At 54.0% G+C, this 24,104-nt stretch overlaps 9 protein-coding genes across 9 annotated transcripts; 6 read left to right on the top strand and 3 right to left on the bottom strand.

The window, feature by feature from the left end:
* Positions 1–1,633: 1,633 nt before the first annotated feature.
* On the top strand, positions 1,634–3,067 carry JN550_009132 (uncharacterized protein; the record flags this gene model as incomplete). The annotated part of the gene is made up of 1 exon (XM_049321170.1): positions 1,634–3,067. The coding sequence occupies one exon, from the start codon at positions 1,634–1,636 to the stop codon at positions 3,065–3,067; it is 1,434 nt and encodes a 477-aa protein (XP_049168967.1).
* A 1,870-nt stretch (positions 3,068–4,937) lies between these two features.
* JN550_009131 (uncharacterized protein) lies at positions 4,938–6,179 on the top strand (the record flags this gene model as incomplete). The annotated part of the gene is made up of 1 exon (XM_049321169.1): positions 4,938–6,179. One exon carries the CDS (start codon positions 4,938–4,940, stop codon positions 6,177–6,179), a length of 1,242 nt encoding a protein of 413 aa, XP_049168966.1.
* Positions 6,180–6,332: 153 nt separating this feature from the next.
* On the bottom strand, positions 6,333–7,320 carry JN550_009130 (uncharacterized protein; the record flags this gene model as incomplete). The annotated part of the gene is made up of 2 exons (XM_049321168.1): positions 6,333–7,142; positions 7,201–7,320. The coding sequence occupies 2 exons, from the start codon at positions 7,318–7,320 to the stop codon at positions 6,333–6,335; spliced, it is 930 nt and encodes a 309-aa protein (XP_049168965.1).
* A 787-nt stretch (positions 7,321–8,107) lies between these two features.
* JN550_009129 (uncharacterized protein) lies at positions 8,108–9,390 on the bottom strand (the record flags this gene model as incomplete). Its single annotated transcript, XM_049321167.1, has 2 exons — positions 8,108–8,909; positions 8,969–9,390. 2 exons carry the CDS (start codon positions 9,388–9,390, stop codon positions 8,108–8,110), a joined length of 1,224 nt encoding a protein of 407 aa, XP_049168964.1.
* An 849-nt stretch (positions 9,391–10,239) lies between these two features.
* On the top strand, positions 10,240–11,533 carry JN550_009128 (uncharacterized protein; the record flags this gene model as incomplete). The annotated part of the gene is made up of 6 exons (XM_049321166.1): positions 10,240–10,504; positions 10,560–10,578; positions 10,631–10,858; positions 10,913–11,102; positions 11,177–11,325; positions 11,398–11,533. The coding sequence occupies 6 exons, from the start codon at positions 10,240–10,242 to the stop codon at positions 11,531–11,533; spliced, it is 987 nt and encodes a 328-aa protein (XP_049168963.1).
* Positions 11,534–11,881: 348 nt separating this feature from the next.
* On the top strand, positions 11,882–15,999 carry JN550_009127 (uncharacterized protein; the record flags this gene model as incomplete). Its single annotated transcript, XM_049321165.1, has 11 exons — positions 11,882–12,450; positions 12,539–12,941; positions 13,006–13,023; positions 13,076–13,126; positions 13,182–13,383; positions 13,588–14,544; positions 14,601–14,852; positions 14,903–15,172; positions 15,221–15,433; positions 15,499–15,774; positions 15,977–15,999. 11 exons carry the CDS (start codon positions 11,882–11,884, stop codon positions 15,997–15,999), a joined length of 3,234 nt encoding a protein of 1,077 aa, XP_049168962.1.
* Positions 16,000–17,791: 1,792 nt separating this feature from the next.
* Positions 17,792–18,289, top strand: JN550_009126 (uncharacterized protein; the record flags this gene model as incomplete). The annotated part of the gene is made up of 1 exon (XM_049321164.1): positions 17,792–18,289. One exon carries the CDS (start codon positions 17,792–17,794, stop codon positions 18,287–18,289), a length of 498 nt encoding a protein of 165 aa, XP_049168961.1.
* A 736-nt stretch (positions 18,290–19,025) lies between these two features.
* On the bottom strand, positions 19,026–20,953 carry JN550_009125 (uncharacterized protein; the record flags this gene model as incomplete). The annotated part of the gene is made up of 3 exons (XM_049321163.1): positions 19,026–19,178; positions 19,246–20,788; positions 20,883–20,953. The coding sequence occupies 3 exons, from the start codon at positions 20,951–20,953 to the stop codon at positions 19,026–19,028; spliced, it is 1,767 nt and encodes a 588-aa protein (XP_049168960.1).
* Positions 20,954–22,118: 1,165 nt separating this feature from the next.
* On the top strand, positions 22,119–23,276 carry JN550_009124 (uncharacterized protein; the record flags this gene model as incomplete). The annotated part of the gene is made up of 1 exon (XM_049321162.1): positions 22,119–23,276. The coding sequence occupies one exon, from the start codon at positions 22,119–22,121 to the stop codon at positions 23,274–23,276; it is 1,158 nt and encodes a 385-aa protein (XP_049168959.1).
* Positions 23,277–24,104: the final 828 nt, after the last annotated feature.

The following is a 24,104-nucleotide window of genomic DNA, read 5'->3' as shown; positions in this document are numbered from 1 at the left end:
GGTTTCCGTGCGAGGAGTGAGAGAATCAGTCTGCGGGACGAGATGACCTGGCAGCCCTGCCTACTGTGTAGGTAGACATCGCATCACAGACAGACAGACAGACAGACAGACAGACGGACATGCTACTAGTTGCCAGTACATCGTAGGTTGGTGGTCACCGCGACGGCGTCGAGACAGAGGCAAAGAGCCAAGATAACGGATCGACGAATTGGGTTCGGATTGACGGCGAGGATTCGTCAACTGGGACGCAAAAGGCTTGCGCAAACCACCAGTGGACTTGTGCATTCGGCGTCTGCCTTGGGGAGCGACTCGCAGCGAGGAGGGGAGGCCGGCCCACCCCCGTCCACCTCGAGTCTGAAAGCGAGCTGGCCTCAGGCACATCCTGGTCAGCGCGGCGCGTGATTGGCCGGCGCTGCGAGGGAGACGCGCGTTCACTCCCGAGTCGAGGGCCGTCTGCCTGTGCTCCCCCTCGCACGTAATGCGGTTGCGTCTCAGAGGTCGAGAGGGTTTTCCGCAGGAAGTCTAGCCCCGTAGCTGCACGCCACTCCACTGCCCGTCTCCAGGTCCATCGCCGTACGGCACACTGTACTGCCGCCCGACAGACAGGCAGCTCCGCACAGCAGCGCTGGTTGCTGCAACCTTTGCAGCCTCTTGGCCGTCGCTTGCTCCATACTTGGGCACCGTGTGCCTATTCTGGGGGCTCTGTGACGGGTGGTCGAGCTGAAGGGCAAAGAGGGCCTACGCAACCTCGCCATCCACCCGCGTATCCCATTCCCCGTTGATTGCCATTCAGCGCCCAGTGCCCAGCGCCCAGCGCCCAGTGCCCACTTACTCACCCAGGCGGCCCATGTCCTCCCATGTCCCCATGCCCCCATGTCCACGTCTTTCTCATATTGAACCATCTGCCCTCCCGACTGTACATGCGTACAGACAGGCACCCGGGAAGTTGAAACCTCGTTGCGTGCCCCCCCATCTCCCGTGCACCGCTCCCATCTGCATTGCTACGTAACGCTCCCCTGCCCCCGTGAAGTCGTCGTGGCCAGCGTCGAACCTTCTTCTCACCACTCTACAACACAAAACCAATCCCGCCCACCTCCCGGACGACAAAACCACCGCCGACCCGCCCTGCCGCTCTCTCCAGCCGCACCAGCGTCTTGCCCTTCTGGTCGGCCAGCGATCGATAATCGCAGAGAGGAGGACCCGACTTGGGATTCTTGCAACACCAGCGACCGCAGCCCAGCCGACCACGGGACACGAACGAATGCTACTCTTGGAGCGATAACGAAGCCGGGCCAGGCCACACGAGCCAGACAATCCGACCGCCCAGCTCCCACTTCATCTATCCGATAGATTAACCCGTCACCAATCCGACGCACCTGCCGCCCTGCCTGTCGCCGGTATTCAGTCATTACTGCATGTGTTGTTCTGAATCCGCCGCTGTCTTGTCTCCTTGATCTGGGTTCGGTGGCAAAATACGGCCGTCCACGACAACTGGCGACCACTCGACCACCACCGCGCACAGCTTGACGGCTTAACAGCATCAACAGCAGCAGCCCCCGCGGCCTTACAAACTAGAATACAGATTACGCTTCACTCCTGAAACGCACACAAACCGCCCACCCGCCAGCTCATCATGGACGGACACCACAGCCGACCGGGCAACAGCCGAGGGGACTATGGCGAGGACTGGGCCAAGGGACTAACAGCTCAGTTCGAGCAATTAATGCGGACCAGGCGATTACACGACCTCCAGCAGTCGCGGTCAGACAGGCAACGGTCCGAGTCGCCGGCCCTGCGGCCGCAGGCATCGCAGTCCCACCTGAGAACGCCTTTCTCTCCCGAGCACAGCAGGCCGTCGACAGCACATAGCGAGTCCCCCGCGCCGGCAACGCCGCCCTCGTACTCTTCACTACGCCATCTTCCCATGATTCCGTCCGCCCCTGCGGCGCACGATCGCGCGTCGCAAAAGTTCCGCAATCTGTTGGTCACCTTGTCGACAACACCGACGAAATACGAAAACCCCGGCCTTCTGGACGAGGCCCTGCAAGTGATCCCTTTGGACAGGATCTACAGCGAGGCCGAGGAGGAGTGCCAGGTCTTGCAGGCCCAGGCCGAGAGCATGGGCGACGGTCGCAAGCCCGAATGGGGCTACCAGGACTGCGTCATCCGGGCGCTTCTGAGATGGTTCAAGCGCTCCTTCTTCACCTGGGTGAACAACCCCCCGTGCCCAGTGTGCCTCGCTCCGACCATCGCCAGGGGCATGACGCAACCGACGCCCGAGGAGAGTGCGTGTGGCGCCATGCGTGTGGAGCTTTACGAGTGCTCCAACCAGAGTTGCAGAGCATTCGAGCGCTTCCCTCGTTATAGCGACGTCTGGCAACTACTTCAGACGAGGAGGGGCCGGATTGGCGAATGGGCCAACTGCTTTAGCATGCTGTGCCGCGCCGTCGGTGGTCGTGTACGATGGGTATGGAATGCCGAGGATCACGTATGGACCGAAGTGTACTCCGACCACAAGCAGCGCTGGGTGCATGTCGACGCTTGTGAAGAAGCCTGGGATAACCCACGACTTTACACTGATGGCTGGGGCAAGCAGATGTCATACTGCATTGCTTTCAGTGTCGACGGCGCGACCGACGTCACCCGTCGCTACGTCCGCAAGACCGAGCACTCTGCCGAACGGAACCGTTGCCCCGAGGAGGTCATGCTATACATCATGCAGGAGATCAAGTCTCTGCGTAGGGCCAACCTCGACAAGGAGCAGCGCTTCCGCCTCGAGAAGGAAGACTCGGTAGAAGACCGGGAGCTGCGCGGCTACGTGGTGGCTTCAATCACGCAGGCCGTCACGAACATGGTTCCTGGCTCGTTATCGGCCTCGTCGAGCAGAGCGCCCACTGTCAGCCCCCGACCTCCGGCGTCGTCACCATCCAATGATGACCAGAAGCTCCCAGTCGAGCAACCCGGCAGACAGAGCGGCAACTCGGAGTGGGTTGCTGCCCGTGGGGAGAATGGCAGACGGAACCAACAGTTCCAGGACCCACGAGACCCGTCGCGCCGAAACTACTGAATGTTCCACGACCCCGACAACCGATCTTGCGTTTAATTCTCACATGTGTCTAATCTATCGCAACCTCGGAACACATCTGTCGAACCCGATTGTCGCGTCTCGGGCGCGACCTGTATCTTACTATCTGATTCTACGACTACGCGGCATCTTTTCTTTGTCATCTTATACATCTTCATCCGATCGACGACAACCCTCCTGGAAAACGGCGTATTGGAGTCCTCTGGAAAGAGGAAAGCATTATACACTTTTTTTAACATCTGATTTTTGTTTTACGGGTGGTAAATGGGCAGATGAGAAGGCGGTCTCAGTTCTATACAAGCCCTGGCGTTCCGGACAATCATGCATGAGCAACGGAGCAAAGAAGCATGACGGCTACACGATGATGGGATGCAACGTGTTGTGCAAGCATAGAAACATTGCAGTTTCTGCACATGTGATATATGGAGCGGAGAGAGAACGGGGAGGGCCAGCGATCGGATTAGTTGCGATGATTGATACCCAGGGTTTCCATCTCTACAGACTCACTCATCGTGGGCTTCAAGCTACTAGACGACAGTGCCACAATTGAAGATATCATTTTACTAGTTCAAATGCTGCTCACTCCCCGTCGCGTATCTTCGTGTGCCCGCTTGATTAATTAATCGCATCACACGTTGCTTGCAGTTACACCGTAAAGGTAAGGTGACGTGAAAGGGACAGGATCTGAGCCGCAACTCAGCCTCCCGACCGGCGATTTTCCAGACCGTCACACCAACCAAGCTCGAGTTGCACCTGTTGCATGCAACCCAAGAGCCACATCTGCAGTCGAGGGATTCCGTTAGCCGTCTTGGGACGCGCAATCCATTTCGTGCCTGCCTTGTCTGTGCGATGCAGTGACAAAGAGGTGTCACCCCGGATTTCACATGCGCTCTGCAGCACGCCAATCCTGCCTGACATTGTGAGGCCAACAAGAGGACAACGGAACGGTTCCAGAAGAATCATCGTGGCAGTGCTTGGCAAGGCGTCCGTCTGTCTGCTCACTGCAAGCGGTCGACTCGCTCGCTGCAGTGAGCCAGGCTGCCGCGCTGTTGGATTACCAAACACCTTCCGAACAACACAACCACCTGTAACTCCTCATGCGGTTCGGCATAGGTGTCGCAGGGATATACTCGTCGCGCCTGTTTGGGCTATGCTATACAGCTAACTTAAGATGCCGACAAACCTGGGGTTATCCCCCCGGGGGGAAGGTGGGAGGCATGCGTTCTTGCACTGCATGTGCAATACACAGGCAGCTGATGTATACACATCCGTCAATAACATTCGAGGTCGGCATGGATCAAGAATGCGTTTTAAATGGAGAGAGCCCGACTACCATCGTGCTGGTGCCTGGAGCCTAGAGCCTGGCACCTGGCGCCTGGAAGGTGGTGCGTTATGGTGCGTCACGCCGCTAGAGCTCCACCGCCTACTCACTCGTATGCACTCGCATCAGCGAAATCTCCGCCGTGCGAGTCTTCCTTACTGGCCCTCAGAATGCTCATCGAATACTTATCGGACGGTTCTCAATGACCATTTGTTTACCTAAATGCTTTGATGCTACTCACGAGGCTGACGAGATGCCCGTAGCACCAAACGAGGCGGTGTACTAAGCTAATTATTCGCAGCTGAACTTGAGCTGAACACTGCCATTGTTCGTTCACCACCAACATCCACAAAAGCTGTGTTTGCCTATACCCAGCTGCGTTTCTTTCATGCTACTTGTCAAGAGTGGAGCAATCACATGGTATTGTCGCCGGAATACCTTCTATATATATACCTCGTGCTGCCGCCCTCTCGAGGACAGCAGTAACGTCCGACACAGCCTTCCACCCGCCTCCTTCCAACAATGAGCACAATGGCATCTCAACAACACCCAGACCCGTCCTCTCGCGACGAAGCTATCTACCAGATGCGCAAACTGTTACCGGTAGATACTAATAACATCAACAATCCCAACTTCGTCCAGGATACTGTGCAACGAGATGCGGAGGAAACCCGAATCATCGTGCATCACAAGTACCCGGCATTAGTTGAGTCATTTCTGGCCCATAAGCGGCAACACGGCAGCAACGTGGAGAAGGCTCTTTATGGGACTCCAGATTCGTGGACCTGGCGGCAGCAAGTTGCTCGGTTGATCGCGAAGCGGCCTCTGGTCTTCATGGACCGCAATGACTATACCGTTTTGCGCAACGGCTACAGAGCTGGTGGGATTCCTACAGAATGGAACAGAGTCGGCACCGACGCTGAGGGAAGTAACAGCCATGTCAAGCTAGCAGAGTACCTGAGTTATGATGAGATGATGTTGGGGAGCCTCCTCGGTGTCAGCGGCCCCAGCTATTTCATCAACAGTGGGAAGCGCTATAACAAAGCAAGACCCGATGCCCCGGGAACATTCCAGGATCGCGGAGTCATTATGGGACTGGTAGGGGCCCGCTTCGAGCGGTCAGATCGGATGGATAGCGTGTTCATGCAGCCAAAGGCCCCCAGCCCAAATCAACACGAAGCACTGAGCGCCATCTTCATGGAGTTTTTTGGCGAGACTCGGAGGCCTTCCGAGCTGTTTGACGAGAGGATGTACAAGGCGCGCATGCGAATCACCGTAGACATTTTGCTTCTCGAAGCTAATGACCGTGCCAAGCTGGACGGGCAGCGGAAGGCCTACGTCCATGTCGTCGGGCTCGGATTGGGTGTATGGCAAGTTGATAGCCGGCAGCCCCAATACTACGTCGGGTGCTTCAACGAAGCGATTCACGAAATGGGACCAAAGCTCCAGAACATCGGCACCCTTGACTTCTCCTGGGTGGATGTCCCGACAGGTGTGCAGGCGCAGTTGGTACACACTGCCGCGCAACACGGTATCGAGGTCATTTTCTCGAAGCGTGAACCCGCGGCAAAGCTACCGCCACAGAAGCAGGACCAGCTCCTCGTACTCAGCTATGCATGGGATGGGAATGCATTCCCCGGAAACGAGTACTGGGACCATGCCTTGACTGGAAGTGGGGACCCCGCAGCTGCGTGCATGTCGACCATCAGTGAGCTTCACAACCCGATCATCAACCCGGAATATCTTCAGAGAATCAAGATTCTTAGTCCATGAGAGACAGTTGAAGACTTTTATATGAGTAGAGCGAGCCCATTAAGATGTAGAAAATGTAAATAGTAATGCGTGAAGTGGAAGATTGGAAGCTGACAAGCTGATTCTACCGAGTGAACACCTATGCCTCCTTCTATAACGCCGCAAGTCAACAGTCTAATCTAATCTACCATGCTGCGTGAAGCCGTTTTTCATACCATCATGAGCCATAACACGTTTAGGAACGCCCAGCTGGGCGACTACCTCGCTTAGGCCTTGGTCGATCCAGCATTGCAACTCGTCCTTGCTAGCCACGGAGACCATTCCTAGCATCCCAAGAGCGTTTGCGTAAGCGCCACCGACGCCCCCTTTTCTTCGGGGGATGACGAGGATCCAGTTCCTCCCCAGCACCACGTTGTGCGGGACGTGGCGATCGCTCGAATTCTGCGTCCCCAGTATCGCTCTAGCTTCTTCGATCATCTGCTCGTAGACATCCGCCACTTGCTTGGGTCCCAGGTCCGCATCAAATCGTCTCAGCACGTACTCGTAAGGGATATTGGCAGGCTGCTTTCCGGACTCAGGCCAGGGAATGAGTCGGTCAGGCAAGAAAGGGGCTAGCTGCAGGTGCTTATGAAGCCGACTGCAGCCCCCGTCCTTGCCGCAGTTGAAGAACATAAAGTGGCTCCAGTTGAGGGCCTCCAGCACCTTCCAGGCCGCCTGTATGTCTTCGACGTCCAATTGATTGTACTGGCGCCGGAACCCGTCCTTGGTCAGGAGCAGCATGTGTGGCCGGTACATGCAAAATTTGTTGAACGCCAACAGATGTGTGGCCGTGACATCGCCTATCTCATAGCCAGATACGTCAATGTCGCTGCCGAGCGCATACCCGGGCGGCCGTTTGGCGGCCGGGTTCGCTGCTGACGGCTCATCCCCGTTATCCTTTATGTAGGGTTTCTTGCTAATCGCTGCCGTCACGACCAACTCAAACTGCGACCATGTCAGCAACAAGAACCACGAGTCTCTAACGCCGAACAATGGCACTCACCTGGAAGCCGTTCACAGCCTCGAGCTGTATTTGAGGATTGCTGTCGTAAAATATCAAGCCGGCCTTGTGGCGGCGGTCAAACTCCGAGAGCAAGTCATTCTCCCGGAGGGGTACGGTCATGCTCAAAGCCAGCCAGGCGGGTAGGGGGTGGAGTTGCAATTGCAAGGCTCAAACGGTAGGTATCATTCAACTAACTTGGAGTAGACAGACTGACGACCTCTCTTGGGCGTCTGGGAAAAGATTCTCCATCTAGCAATGGCCCTCTTGCCTGCCGCCCAAAATTCTTCAGCAGTGGGCAAACAATCGGTGAACGGATCTCGTGGTGGGGCTGTTTCACCGCCACGCCGGGCGCTAAACTCGAGACGTCCGCCAACTCTAATCGAACCACAGCCCGCGGCAGTTTCGACCTCGAAAAGGGGGCCAAGAGGGGGTTTTATTTTGAGCATGTCTCAAGCCTACATGCCGTCTCTGATTCTTGGCGTCTATCCCAGATGTCAATTTCGCTGCTTGGAGCCCAGCTCTCCCGGAACCAGTGCATATTTGGACTGGAAACTGACGTCATCATGGTTATGAAAACGGCCAACGACGTTTATCAAACACATCCGGCTTGTGCCTGGCCACCTGCAGAGACTTGACAACGTCCAGCCATCAATCACACAGTGCTTGAGGTCTACATGTGTTTTCTTCTCTTGGTAGATTGCTATGCGCAAACCCGCCTTGGCATGGCTGGCACCGTTTGCCAACTGACTGCCAGATAGTTTCCCAAGACCCTGCTCCCAGAGTAACGAGGGCAGACCAGCGAATAACGGGCAGCCGATGTCGCTTCGATATTCCATTTCACTCGAGTCCAAGGTTATTGCATTGAGTGACTAGTTGACTTCTTCTCAGTACCAGCTAGATACAAGCATCACCCACTGGCACCGCTTGAGCAAGTAACACCCAACCCGCTCGGCGTGTTAGCGCACAAGTACTTCGCCGTCCCCGACGGCGGCTTCACAGTCATACCGCTCATGGCCACGCCGCAAGACCCGCCAGCTGGGCAGTTGATATTTGCTACAGTCGGCTGATACTTGTTACTGGTTGTGCCGGAGAACCCTTTGACCACGATGCCGCTCAGAGTGGCTGTGCTTGGTGTGCTTTTGCAGTAATCCGCGTCCTCGTTATAGCATGATTGGATCTGGAACGCATAGTCGCAATTGTCCACGACCACGTTTTCCCACGTCACGTTCCTGACGACCGCCGTCCCGTGGGCCGAACCCGCTGGGTAGAGCTTGATCCCGGCCGCTTTGGTCGAGTCGATCATGGTGGCGCCTTTGACGTATACGTTCGATACCGTGTCTGTACTTCCATGCTTGTTTCCAAGGCTCCCAACGCTCAAGCCATGACTACCCGTACACGTGATGTCAGTGACCGTCACGTAGTCGGCTCCAGGTTTGAATGCTATGCAGTCATCGTCGTTCGTAATGGTTGTCCCGGTGACGGTAACGTAGGACGCTGGCCCAATGTCGAAGCCGTCAGTATTCTTGGCAGGGTTAGAACTCTTTGACGTGGCAGAAAGATTGAGGCCAGTGAACTGGAGGTTTGTGGATTTGCCAGTCGCGGAGATGAAGACATTTGGGGGGTTCTTCAATTTAATATTCTGGACCACCACATTGTTGCTTGCTCCTGTAATGTAAAGCAAGGTTGGCCTATCATAGCTTGAGTCCTCGCTGCAATGTATAGTTAGTCAGTCAATCCACTCATAGCCTGCTTGTGGTCGATCACTCACGCAAAGCGGTCATATGCGTTCTGGCCATTCCCGTCGATCAGACCATTCCCCGATGACGAGTATATCTTCAGTCCGTTGATCCCATTTACTTCAATCTGAGCTGTTTTACCGTTCCAATAGTCAGTGTCGGAAGCGATCTTAAGGGTCCCTTCGAGCTGTATCGTGCAGCCGGAGCAACCTTTGAGGCTCAAAGCTGAGTTCACATAATATGTGGTCGAAGGAGGTATGTATATCGTGCCTGAAGCGCAACTGGCTATGGCCGACTGTAATGCTGGGACATCGTCGATGGAGCCGCTTCCTCCGGCTTTGGGTGTGCAAGTTGAAGCACGTTCAGCCACTCTACTAGGAGGTTGCTCGGCAGGAAGGATTGATGCTGAAACGGCCGCAGCCGCTGTCAGCGCGATCAAAATCAGCTGCAACATAATACCGGATAACTTCTTTGAAAGCAAGCTACAATTAGATTACACTCGTCCTTGTTATTTTTTCAGACTATACACATTTGCATTTTACTGGGTGGGGAATAACTTGACCTTATAAGCATTCGTCATTAGTGAATCCAGGGCCAAGAGGAGGCAAATGGTTACTCCGAGTGCAGTGATCTTTCTCTCCGTACCACTGCATAGATCAGATGTATTGGACGTGTCAGTTTGCGGGGAGGCCTGCGAAACCACAAATGGTACTTCAGTGGCTGAATGCGGCAACTCAATCCCGGAGTCGAACAGCTGATTGGTGGGTTAAGATGCTCATACGCTGGACATGGGATGCCGAACCGGCCACGGAATAGGCCGAATTCGGTTAGAGATCAGGACTCGGTCTTCTTCGCGACCCCGACGCCTTGTCGCAACGCGTTCAATCGTCAAATCCACGAATGAGCTTCGTTCCCAGACCAAAACCTCGCGAATCGGGTGCCCTTGCATATGTCAAATGCTTGATGGTAGTATCCTCGCGCACAGCGCATAGAGGAGATGACGAGGCGCTTAGGGTAATGGCACATGTCTGTGTGTGCGCATGCAACTCATGCCGGGGAAGGGGCCTCTTCTATACTTGCGGAGCCAAGACGAAAGCGCCCAATTCGGTCAAGTGGGCTTAGCTGGGGCATTTGCCTATAGACCCGTATATTCCTGTCATCGGTACTTCGGCATATAACGCGCGACCTACTTTAAAACCTTGAAGGGTCTCAATTAACATTTGCAGATTCGTTACTTACAGATCCAAGCCATCTTGGCTATCAAGGCACAGATGCCATAATTGAAAAGTTACCGCTTCACATTATGTTACATTTGAAGGTGTTGTGTTGGTTTGCAGCGTTCGCAGCTACAGCTCTCTCTGCTCCTGGCGGACTAGAGAAGCGAAGTTCGCGAACGAGTGCACCAAGCGGTTGTCTCAATGTAAAAGCTGGAACTACCACCACCGGGTGGTATGCGACACTGGGCGCTGCGATTGCCTCGCTATCCGGGTCAAAATCAGCTTGCATTTTCATGTACAGCGGCACCTACAACGAGCAGCTCAGAATTGACTATGCTGGGCCATTAACCAGTACGCCATATATGATCCATACGTAACATATTCGCAGCTAACACATTTGACTCAGTCTACGGTTACACTACTGAGTATGCTGAAAACTCTTGGTGCTGCTAAACTGAAGTACTGACCACTCAACAGCACCGGATCCTACAAGTCTAATACAGTTACAATCACACATACAATTTCTTCACCCCAGGCAGGTAGCCTCGATCTGAGCAGTACACTGAACATCGTATCAGATGACTTCAAGCTCTATAATATCAACGTCGTCAATGGGTACGGAAAGGGTGCACAGGCGGTGGCCCTAACTGCGAACGGCGACAGGCAGGGTTATTATGGATGTCAGTTCGACGGATATCAAGACACGTGAGTGGACCTCGAGTAGGTCATTCAAAGATACATTCACTAAATATGGCTTAGTCTCTACGCCAAGTCCGGTTACCAGTACTATTCCAATTGCTACATCGCCGGCGCAACCGATTACATCTTTGGAGACGCCTCGGCCTGGTTTGGTGAATGCACAATCGCGTCGAAAGCGGGAGGCGCAATAACCGCAAGCTCACGAGAAAACGCAGACGACACGTCATGGTATGTCATCGACCACAGCTCGGTAAGCATGAACCTTCCTCATGGTGTTATTTTACAGCGTCATATTTAGTGTTTGAAGTCGCTAACTGGCCATAGGTCACCTCAGTATCGGGGACGAGTCTATCCGAGAGTGTCTACCTAGGCCGTCCATGGCGGGTTCTGGCCAGAGTCATCTATCAATACTCGGAATTGACGGGTGTTGTAGCACCGAAAGGATGGACGACTTTGGCAGACAATGCTACACCGTATGCATACCCTCACGGCCAACATGTTATCTGGTACCACGAGACGATGGCTGACATTTGTGAATAATAAAGCATCTTCCAGGAATACCAAAATACGGGAGATGGTTCTGGTACATCTCAAAGAGTTACAGGGACTGTTGCCACAACTGCTGTGACAAAGAAGCAGCTCTGGCCAAATGGATACAGCTGGATCGACACTAGCTATTGAGAATAGCATGCTCACCTTTCGCACAGTTTTTAGGTACTTGGATACTAGAGGCGATTCTCATCGCCCTGTATCAAACCAGTACGAATGTGTCGCATTGTAAAAGACTTGAGCGCGTAGGCGGATTATTTAGTTCTCACATTGTTTTCTTTCTTTATACATTCATTGTCAAGGCTCCAACCTCAAATATCACATTCCAGTCAGTAGTCTTTCAGCTAATTCCCTGTTGTCCATCTGCAAACGTTTGTCATACCACATCGCTTCCTCAAGTTACTTGTAACATTAAACTTGATACGGAAATTCTTGAGAAATCTAACTTGACCTTCACGAATTGTCTTCTCGTAGAAGAACATGGCTGACACATCTGGCACTGCTCAGCCCCCTCAGAGACCTCTCTCGCCCTGGGCAGAACGCTTTGGTGCACCACGAGATGAAGGATATCACTACTGGGGATATAGACCGGATGGGGTAGAACACTCCGGCTTTGCCCCGACATATCCCCGTCTTGATTCGCGCTACTACTATGACATTCCTCGAAATTTGAGTTATCCTGGGGTGCCAAACTTGGCGGCCTTGGATGAGTTGTTTTATTCGGAGCGTACTCAGCAATTAGAGTTCCATGGACTAAAAACACGTCAAGCTGGGGCTTTAAATGACTTCCTATATCCTAGTGGCGCAAGGGGTGGACACTCGCTGAACATTAACGCACAGTACAACACGTCACTTTGGAATCAGGAACTGATCATAGTGGACGAGAATTCATGGGCGCAATGCTTCAAGAGACATCGATGGTGGACCCCGGAAGGTAGTCACAATCCACAGTGGACCGTCGACGACGATACAATCTGGGGCCACTTGCGTATCTCGATAGAAATTGCAAACAGAATTCTTAGGGTGCTGTTGTCCGAACGACATCCATGGTAAGCATTTTCGAGCAACAATGTGCTGGCCCTAGTACAGAACTTTCAATTCTGCGCCCTTTCACGTCCCTCGACTTATCAGGGTTAGGTTCAATACGGTCATGTTCGGCTCAGTGTGCCACGCAAATCCACCACAGACCGGCAAAGCGCCTGTTTACACGGATTGGGTGAACGGATCTCCACCCCCTGAAAAAGGCGTATCCCAAATCGGACTACGGTATCAGAGTGTGAACGCCAGCAGCCCAAGCTCACACGACTTCTTCAATACTTTCGAACACCTCACACGAAATCACGTTTTCTCTTTTGATGAAGAATCGGACGAAGGGGTGGGCAATTGGACTCGCTGGGCGGCAACTGGTTTGAATAAAGACGAGAAGACCCAGGAACTCATTAGTATTACCATTGTAAACGTGTCGATGATTAGAGGGCTCTACGAAGGATCATTAACACTCCAGGAAGCTAATGCTGCCTATTTTCACCTAGCTTCTACGGTATGATATACTCCCAAAGTTTCAAGATCCTCCACTTGTACTAATAATTATTACACCATTTTAGTTATTGCATGAAACGATGGTATTTATCTCTTTCAATTTCAAACGACAACAATGTAACTAACTTCATGCAGCACTCTCTATGGAACCACAAAAAACATCCCAACATATTTTGCCCTGAACCAGTAAGTCAGACTCATGTTTCTAATTTGTTTTTCAACTCTTTTCTCACGCATATAGTTCATCGGGGATGAGTATGTGTGTGAACTGGGCCGCTCCTTCGAGAGAGCAGTATTCGGCGGAAAGGTTGAACCTATTTGCACGCTCAGTCGCATGAGAGGGGGCCACACAGGAAATCTGTATCATGGAACCTTTTTTGGAATGTGCGTACAGGATTGGCCAAATGATGAGGAAGCCGACATGTACCGGTCTGGAAAGACAGGTATGACAATTGATGACAGCAAGAAATACAGCCGAAGAGGTTCCCAAGCTAAGATATATCATGTTCCGGCCTATTGGGTGTCCTCCTTTACCAATGAAAAAAGATGGAAAGACATCGAGAAAATCGGAAGCGCCGCATTCGTCTGTCCGAGGATGATCTTTTCTGTGGAGACGAAGACACGGCATTACTCACTAGACACGATAGACCTTGATTGGTCCCGCGACGATATGCATGAAATATTGGAAAGGGTTCGGGACAGATTCATGGCGAGGGAATTGCGATACCGGGAGATAAGGCCGTGGTATGCTGAAGAATATGCCAAATGGCAGTCAAGTCCGTGGAGCAGGACGAATGCGAGGAACATGATCTTGGCATTCCGCCACTACCATGCCGAGAGGGATATCACGAATGTACACCGTTGTCTAACATGGTTCGACGGAGATCCTTTGCTGAAGAAGTCTGTTGGGGCAGGATGGATTTTCGAGTTCATTTACTACATAATGATGGGCTCAATAACAGACCAACCTGTGCCTGCAGAGCCAGAAATAGATTACAAACGATGGCACAACCCAAGCCAGGCAGCAATCCAAGCACACAGTGCTGGGTCTATTCCGACCATGAAGAACGACAATCCGATACGTCGTGTCTTCATTCAAGACGGAGCCGCAGCACGGCCAGCAATACCACCTGTTTACCCTACATACGGTCTCACGCTGGCTATAAGGAACTTGCTAAATACCTACGAGGCGAAGTACCCAACATCAAAGGAATGGGTCTATGCCGCCTACCGGGCGTGGAAAGATCTCGTCATCAGCCGTCGCCAAAACAAGACGGATTGGGCGGACTTCACTTTTGAGGTTCCAGAGTATGCGTCGATCAACATGGTAATCAAGGACCAAGACGACTTGGTTATACCAGATCCAGATACCGTGTACCGAGCCTATAACCCAGATACAGATGGCACGTTGGGTCTGGAAGTGTTTCAACCAAGCCCGGGCCCCCGGACCTCTGGAGGGTTTAGTGCAACAAGAAGGACAGCAACTAAGCCACTAGAGCTCTTGAATACTCCGACGAAGTATTTTACGGTTTCACAAGCAGCAGATCGCCGCTGGGTATTGGAGGACTGCGATGATGGAAGTGTCGATATCTATGATATCCTCAGTATGAACCCGTATTTTATTAAGCTGCCCACAGGCGAAACTGACCTGCTTGAACAGAACTCTTGAAACAACCCCAGTATCAGAATTATTCGTTTTCGGACGTGACCACCTGCAGCAAACAGGGATACCGTCTGTTAGAAGGTGACCCTAATCCAATTATGTCCAACCTTTGCGGCGACATGAAAGAAAATGGGGTGTCCAAAGGGAAATTGCTACAATGGCTGCGGACCGAGGAGGTAGCCGAGCATGACGGAAAGCACGGACTACCTCTATACGTCACATACAAGAGCCAGGTGTTCGACGTCACAGGTATTGATGGTTTCTGGTTGGTGTAGCATCCATGGACTAACACCGGTCAGATTTTGTCGCCGATACGCAAGAACAAAACGATCTCGTTCGCAAGAACCCTGGTGGCGAGCTACAATTTAGTGAACACGATGACGGGAGCTCGAGAGCGGCGTTGATTAAGCTCTTGAGGCCATGTCGTTGTGGGATCGTCATGCCGCGTAAAGGGAGGCAAGTTTCGCTCAACGCCCTTGACGTCTTCACACCGAGTAGGCTTCGCCATCACGACAATCCATCAGATGGCATGTACACGGCCATTCATGGTTATGTCTACGATCTTACTGGTAAGTAGAGCCATTATACATGGATCTCAATCTTAACAACTGCTATAGGATATGTCGACTATCATCCGGGTGGGCTCAATATCCTCAAGGATGTATGTGGACGAGATGGCACCTCGCTATTCGATAAATACCATTCCAGTAATCTTCTTGCTGAGGAAGACTATGCGGCGCTAAGAATCGGTCGCGTTATAGAGGAACGGCGTGCCAATGACATAAGGAGGGACGAGATTGTTATCAATGACGTGGTGTTCAACACAAAATGTATCTACCCATACCTGACGCAGGTCACCGAATTCTGAACGATGCTAACACTCATCCAACCACAGGCTTCGAGAATGAAGATCTACCATTGCACGATATCATTTCTCCTTACTATGGAACCAACGCCACACAGCGCGTCACAGGTCAAGATACAGACAGTCGCAAAACCAGATCCAAGCTAGCAGCCTTCTACGTCAAGAGCAAGGGACGCATCGTAGCAAAGCTTCGGAAGACTCACATCCTTCCGTCCATTTCGAGGGAGGAAATGGCGAAGCATAACCATTTCAACTCAGATCACGAAGCGTGGGCTCTTGTTGGTAATGACGTATTTGATATCACTGGTCAGTCGCAAAATTCCTTTGCAGTTCTGCAGTTCTTAGACTCTCCTCTCCAATGCAAATGGCAGCGAGCAAGCACTGACCCATTATTAGCTTTGTTGAAGTGGCGTCGGTGCTATAATAGAAATCCAGGTCTAGCGGAAGCCCACGCCGGCAAGGAGATTCTGTATCAGCCAATAATCGACTGGCTGACTCAAGAGCATAGTCATCGAATCATCGGAAGACTAGGAAACAGTTGATCAGGATGACGCAGTGGCTTCTTAATACTGCCCGCAATCATGTTAAACCTGAAGGATGAGATCTCTCTGCCTTGTATGGGGTGGGCAGAGCTTGAGATTGCACTCTTATGTGGTTCCTCAGATTCATGGGACTGCGCTCAGATCGGCACTGACAACCATCCCATGGAAGACTTCTTTGGTCTTCTGACAAGAACATGTAAAATGAAAACATAATTCTATGGGCGTCTTGAGCTCTGTTAACGAGCGAAATTTCATCAAGCGCGGATAGTTGGGTCGGCGACGATCACTTCTTCAAGAAACGGGTCCGATGGTGTAGTTGGTTATCACGTGAGTCTAACACACTCAAGGTCGGCGGATCGAGCCCGCCTCGGATCATAGAAAGCGTTTTCTTTTGCCATTTTGAGGCTGAAATGTTTCTTTTTTGACCTAATCTTTCTAGATTCAACTCTTGCGAATGCCCCTTTCCTTAGCTAGCCAGCATGCTTTCATGCGTTACAATATTGTGTATTATACAACAGTGCGTCTCAGTTTTGAGACAGCGATAATGAAGCGAGACGTTGGATAATACTGACCTAACACGGTCTCTCGTACAAAATGATAGGCTATTTCGTTTTGCACTGTGGTGTTTCTGTAAAGTCTACGAGATCTGGGAGCCGAAGTTGGTCTCTTCTCAGTGTAGCCAGGTTTGGGAACGTAGTTAGTGTGACGCAAGAGGCAATTCCTTCTAGTATTCGTCAGTTGAGCTCTATCTCTACCAAAATTTTGCTCAGTTCCACTGGTGGGTCAAACTCTCATCTGACTTTGTGTGCCAGCGAAGCATTCTTCATCATTACCTTTGGTTCTGTCAGAATACTCTCGCACACAAGTTGGTGTGAGGTTCACTTCAGATTTCGACCGTTGAAGCCAAAAGGAGCGAGGTTTTTTCAGAGGGGTTTCCACGGACCTTCCACTCCGCAGATATTATACCCTCATGGAGAGGCAATCAGCAAAGCTATTCCGGATTAAGACTGTTGAATTCGCCGGAGTCTATAGATTTTCTTGTCTTCCTTCAAGCAAGGTCCGCCAAACCCATTCCCCAGCGGAATTGAGAAGTTCCCCGGACTCGTGCTTACAATACCCCAGGACATGCAGCATTATGGCCGGCGGAAATTTTGAGCAGACAAGTGATACGTGGTCTGTTTGGATCCAACGACCGAACTTGGTTTATGTACCTTCATAGCACTGTAATTGCTTTGCCTCGATAAATCGGCAACTGAGTACATGATAACCACTATGAAGCGTTCAGGTGACGAGACCACGCGTTTAGGTTTGGACTCATGCTTGGCTCAACTGCCCATTCAAGCTTATCCCCAACAAGTTCAAATTGCGACTAATGTTATGTAAATATCTGCGCTCTGCGTGTCATGGTGGCTGCACCACCGAACATGAACTTAGGAACCTTCAATACCTGTTCCGTGCTCACACTAAGAATGGCTTCGGTAAAGCCCTCAAGACTATTCATCGACAACAAACACGCTCATGTGGGTTTCCAGCCTCCAGCTTCTATAAATCGGTGGGACCCTCCCATTGTCCTCGAGGCCATCTTGATCTAGATCAGAGACAACCCAAGGACTAGATTTGAACTGCCCCAAGTCAACACCCTACCCAACAGTTCATCCGGTGAGTCTTTCGCGGTATTCCATTACATAGCAATGTCTCATCAGAAACATTGCGCCGCCCAAGCCTGAGAGCTGCCCTGATCTTATCATCCGTTGCTGACCCGATTTAGACAGCAGCCCGTCATGAAGGTCTCTTTCATCACCTTCGCGGCTCTCGCCGCACCGCTTGCCCTCGGCAACCCCGTCCCCGCGGCCAACAGCAGCGACGTGCAGGCCCCGGGCCAGCCCATCACACCGCGGCAGATCCAGGGCGGCGGCATCATCCCCAGTCCGATGGTCGATTGCGGCGATGTCGAGTTACCAGAGGCCGACTGGAAGGGCGTGATTGATAAGATCAAGGACTACGGAATCCACGGGGGGAAGGTCCAGCCCAAGAAAATCCACGTCGAGTACTTCGGCAAGGCCGCGTTCTACATGTGCAACTGCAAGTGGTTTCACTGGGACCCGCTCCCGATCCAGGAGATCTCCGAGGCCGCCGAGCTCATCACCAAGAAGTGCGGGCCTCACCAGACCGGCTGGGTCTGGGCCAACGACTGGCAGAAGGGCTACAACATCGCGCCGTATTCGTACGTCCACGGCACCGACGCCCCCCTGCTATGCCCAGACGAATGCTTCAATTAGAAACAGCCTCGAAGCTGGCGAACTGTTTGCGCATTCGGCCACTCTTGTTACCAACCATCTGATCACCTCCTGAAGCCTCCACGGCCAGGTCTCGATATATGAGGGGGTCCATTGTGCCCGACTGATGCACAATGGCCTCTCTTGGCCTTGCAAGCGAGATTTGAATCTTCTTGGTTTGGTTCCATGGAGTGGCAACTGGGTACCCAAAGTTGAGAGTATTGCAGGCGCGTTGGGAATGACTGATTCCTGGTAAAAAGGAGGCGGGGAAAAGTTAGGGAGAAAAGGCGAAAGCCAAAACGAAAATGCCGAAAAAAAAAGACTCCAATTACCAATGCTTCAAAGTATGCTTAATGAGTAGTAATTTCATATTTGTGCCGCATCGCTCTGCAATTATTCCTCTTAAATGGGACTGGGGTTATTTCGAAGAACACGCTTGGTTCTATCTAAGACAGAGAGCCGTGCCCACTTGTGCAGAGACTCGGATGCCCAAATAACTACGAACTTGCAAATGTGCTGTCAAGAAGATCTCACTCATAGGGGCAGAGGTACACAGAAGTTAAGGGGTCATGCATTCATCAAATTACGCCAGCAATGCGGTTCTGCAACGCCTACCAGATACCCAGTCCATTAGAATACAACTTGCTCGTGCCATGCCATGATTTTCTTCTTTTTGCAGCCGACCGACCAGGGGCGGTCCATGATCGGGCCAGACTGATTAAGAACCTTCCGCTGCAGCTTATCGACCCATACGGATGACACCTGCTGCAACGAGTTTCTGAACGTTTGTCCGGATCGCCGGGTTCTTCATGTGCTCCTGCAGCGCAGCAGGGTCGGACTGAGCTTGCTGCAGAATTGACTGCATGACTGGGTCCTGCATAATCGCCATGATCTGCCGTCTGGGTTAGTATGGCTTGCCTCGGACAAAAATTCGTCTCCTGGCTCGGGAGTTCACTCACCTCGGGGTCCTTCTGCAGGCGCTCTCTGGTCTGCTCCTCCGTCTCGTTGTCACGTGCCGAGTACATGGCGGACAGAGCCTTCTCCTGCTGCTGCTGAATCTCACGGGCGTTGGCGCCGTTGTGGTGCTCGTTGTCGATTGCCGTCGCCTCGTTGCACTGATCGATACACTTGGAGTACTCGCGCATGCCAAAGTAGACCTGAGCCTTGCGGATGTAGGCACGGATGAACTTGGGGTCCTTCTTGATGGCCATATCGCAGTCGTCGAGGGCGCTGGGGAACTCGAAGAGCTTGACGAAAGCCGCGGCACGGTTGCTGTATCCGCGCGGGTCCTCTGGTGCGCGCTTGGTCATCTCGGTGTAGGCCGCGACGGCGCCGGGGAAGTCCTGGGCCTTGAACTTATCGTTGCCCTCCAGGCGGGCCTGCTCGGCCTTCTCGGGGTCGATGTAGGCCTTCTTTGCAGAATCGATCTTGGCACGCTCGGCGGCGCGGAGCTTGGCGCTGACATCTGGCGTGCGATGCTCGGTCAGAGACTTCTTGTAGTTGTCAATGGCCGAGGTCAGGTCACCCTGCTTCTCGTATGCGCTGCCGATACGGGCGTACGACTTGGCGATCATCTTGAAGTCGGCGTAGATCAGACGGCCCTCCTCGATGGCCTTGGTGCAGGCCTCGATACAGGCCTGGTAGTCACCCTTCTCGAACTGAGCGGCACCCAGGTTGTTCAGGTAGGTGATGTCCTTGTGGAGCTCCCAAGCGGCACTATAGTGTTTGATGGCCTCGTCAAAGTTGCGCTTCTTGTAGTTCTCGGTTCCGAGGGCCTTCTCCTTGTCGGCCTCCTCCTTGGCCTTCTTCTTGGCGAGCTCCTCCTCGTCCAACTCGGGCTCGGGCTCGGGCTCGGGAGCCATCTTGGGCTCAGGCTTGGACTGGGCAGCCGGGCGATCGGGCATGGGCACGTCCTCCTCGGCCTCCTTGGCGCCAGACGACGAGGCGCCGGCGGGCATGTCGCTAGGGTCGCGCATCTCCATGTCGACGCCCATGGCGACACCCAGAACCTGGATCATGCGGGGGTCGCTGAACAGGTCCTGGGACATCTGGGGGTTCTTCTGCAGCTGCTGCACCTTGGCGACGAAGGACGGGTCGGCAAAGTAGCCGCTGGTCTTGGGGTTGGTCATGAGCTTCTGCAGCAGGTTGGGGTCGCTGAACATCTTGCCCATGCCGCCCAGAGGGTCGCCGCCAAAGTCGCCGCCGGCCTCCTGCTCCATGGCCCGCTTGACCGAGGCCAGGGAGCTCTTGAGGCCGGCGTTGTTGGGGTCGTGCTTCAGGCCCTCCTCGTAGGCATCGTGGGCGCCCAGCAGGTCGCCCGAGCCGTGCAGGGCGGCACCCTTGCGGCCCCAGCCCCTCGGCCAGTCGGGCTTGATCTCGGTGGTCTTCTCGGCGTCCTTCAGGGCGCTGTCCCACTCCCTCTTGGAGGCGTAGGCGGCGGAGCGGTTGCTGTAGAGGACATGGTTGGTGGCGTCGATGTCGATGGCCTTGGTGAAGGCATCACTGGGAGGGCTGGTCAGCACGGGCTATGGGTACGGGTACGGGTACGGAGGCCAATGATCGGCAAGATAAGAGCGAGGAAGATTAAAAGACTTACATGGCCTCGTCGAACTTTTTCTCGGCGATGGCCTTGTTGCCGAGAGCCTTGAGCTCGTCCGCAGTCGACATGTCGAAGCGTGGGGATAAGTGGTCTCCTTTCGCGAAGTACGGGATGGTAGGTACGGGGCACTGTCGGGAGAGCTTTGCAAGACTCGAGGAAGCTCGCGGGCTGTGCGTGCGTGTGTTGCTGAATTCTGTATGAGGGGGATATATATGTCGAGGGCTGGACGGGCAGCCTTCTGCCTTCTCTCGCCCGGCTTTTGGACGACAATCCACAGTCCTGTCGGGTCGCGCGAGAGCCTTCGATGCAATTCTATCGACCTAGAGAAGGGGAACATGGGGCTCTGATTGGCTGGCACAGCTCCCGACCCCCCTGCTTTCGGCGGTGGTGCTGCCCTGCGGGGGGGCCAAGGGCGTCCCCTCCAGCCCTGGCCGGGCTGCTGGACCGCTGGAGCTTTTGTCGCCGCGGCGCTAAGGCAAGGCTGAGTAGACACCTGGGCAGCCCGGGCAGCCCCGGCAACCTGCCTGGGCCCTGGAGCATTCCATTCCTTCAGTGGGCGTCGAACGATGGCATTGTGAGGATGCAGACAGTAGGCAATCCCTGCCTCGTCATTCACAGATCGCAGGTCGACAATAGCGTGACATGGCACTCTACGTGGTTTATAGTACAACCTGGACACGATCATGCTCCAAGTGAAACATGTGCGGTGCATTCGTGTGTATACTGTTGTTGCCCGTCGCCTGTAGCCAATTGGGCTCAATTCCCAGTTCCCCAAGCTTCCAGGTTCCTCGTCGCCCACCTGGACGATAAGCCCCCGGCGCCGCCGCCGATAAGAAAGGCTTCGATCGCGGGGCAAGAATTATTCGAGGGTGAGCAACTCGTAGCCAAATAATTCTTTTCCCTGGGGCCCGGCGACACCAAGACGAACAGAACAGCCTCGCCGAGTGACTCCCCTGGAGAACTTGGTATCCAGAATTCGCTCTCGGTGCCCGGACCATACCGTACCCGACCCGTGAACATTGTCGACCACGACTGACTCACCAACCGCCAACCCCGGAGCGCCGTGCATGGCCTGCGTTGCCGTCGGACTTCTCGCGCGCACCTACACCCTCCCGGTCTTCGACTTCTCCTTCTACCGCCTGTTCCTGGCCCTGGCCCAGTTCCCGTCGCGCACCGACCGCATCGTGACTCCCCCTGCCACATCCACGAGGCTTCGGCCGCCCGCCTCGCCACATGGACGCTGACAAGATCTCGGTCCTCAAGGACCTCCTGTACGATGCCTGCAAGGAGAAGCTCGACGGCGACGACGAGAAGGCCTACCACCAGCAGCTCTTCACCCAGGAGGACCTGCTGGGCCTCGGCGTCATCCCCCCCAAGGACCTGCGCACCCTGGTCCAGGTCATCCGCGAGCTGACCGAGGACTTCCTCTTCATCACCGTCAACTCGACCCACGGCACCTCGTGGCGCCTCCGCCCCGAGGAGGAGGCCCGCAAGTACGTCGGCCTGACCACGGAGCAGATCATCATCTACACCCTCATCGACAATGCCGGCCACGAGGGCATCTGGCAGCAGGACATGCGCCGCAAGACGGGCATGCGCGAGCAGACCCTCAAGAAGGTCCTCAAGGAGCTCGAGAGCCAGAAGAAGCTCATCACCAGCTTCACCTCGGTCCACCACGTCACCCACCGCTGCTACATCAAGGCCAGCATCAAGCCCAGCGACAAGGTCACCGGGGGGCCGTGGTTCGCCGACGGCGACCTGGACGAGTCCTTCATCGAGATCCTGCTGTCCGTCACCTACGCCTTCATCAAGGAGAAGGGCTCCTACCACAGCCGGAGCGGCAGCGGCGTCAGGAGCGCCAGCAGCAGCCCCGTCCTCCCCAAGAAGGTGCTCAATGGCAGCCACAGCGACGCCGCCATGGCGGCCCGGGGCAAGAAGCGCTCCGCCGACGCCATGGCGCCCGACGAGGACCCGACCCTGGACGACCCGGCCAAGCCTAGGAAGCGCCCGGCCCAGCCCGTCCTGCTCCCCATGCCGGCCGGCTTCAAGCACTACCTCACGCTGCCCGAGATCACGCAGGCGCTCGCCAAGTCCGGCGTCACCAAGGGCATCCCCCTCAAGGAGGCCGACATCCAGCAGCTGGTCGACGTGCTGATCTACGACAACCGGCTCGAGGAGGTCAAGGTCGGCAAGCGCGTCGGCTACCGCATCACGCGCCCGACCAAGGCCAACCCGGAGAAGGGCGCCAAGATAGACAACGACTTCCTCGAGCCCCCGAGCAACGCCCTCACCACGGCCCCGTGCGGGAGATGCCCCGTCTTTGACCTCTGCGAGGAGGGCGGCCCGGTCTGGGCGGGAGGCTGCGAGTACTTTGACCAATGGCTCATCTAGCGAATGCGTGACGAGCACCGCGGCACGAAGTGGTGGTGGTGTTCAGTAGGTCTGGCAGCGAAACCCAGCCGACTCCCGAGGCTGTAGGTAGCCGACACCGCGGGGGCAGCGATCTTTGCACTTTTCTTCTTCTTTTTATTTTCTCTGTCTTGTAATGCATGGCCCTGGCGTTCAACGGCATCGGAAAGGAAAACACCCCCTCCAAGCGAAATTGGAGTTTGCGGATTTGATCATTTTGCATTTACACTGAGAGGGGTTGGGGGCGGCGGCCCGTTGGAGAGGTTTGTTTGTATGTATGTATTATGTATGTACATGGAGTAGCTTTGCACGTTAGCTTGCACACAGGGGAGGGAGTATATCCTTCATCCATTCCTGGTGTAGCGGCGGCCAAAAGAAGGAAATGACATCTCAACCTCTAGTCGAACACGGTTCCGCAGTACACTCGTCTGGCCAGCTTCATCTATTGGGTCACATCCCCTTGTAGTCTGGGCCCCAAACCCCGAAACGCGGGCTGTGACCATCTCAACGACGAGAGGGGGGCGCCTTTTCCCTTACAACCAAACTTGCCTTCCTACAGCTGCATCTTGCAGCAACATGGAAGCTTGTATTACCGATACTAGGTTATCGTAGAACGGTGTCTTGTCTAGCCGAATGCAAATCATGGGAGGATCGGGTGATCCCAGGTGATTCGTCCCGCGGTCATCCAGGCCAACCTAGGCCACACATGTACTCATAGTATATATAGTACACTAAAGCGCAGTACGGTACAGAATAGCACAGTGCCATCCTTGGTAACTGCGCGAACAGGCACATTGCGCAGATTTAAGG

The sequence above is a fragment of the Neoarthrinium moseri genome (assembly GCF_022829205.1).
Source record: "Neoarthrinium moseri strain CBS 164.80 chromosome Unknown scaffold40_Wmoseri_CBS_16480, whole genome shotgun sequence".
NCBI classification, from domain to species: Eukaryota; Fungi; Ascomycota; class Sordariomycetes; order Amphisphaeriales; family Apiosporaceae; genus Neoarthrinium; species Neoarthrinium moseri.
This window is presented reverse-complemented; position numbering and strand designations above follow the sequence as displayed.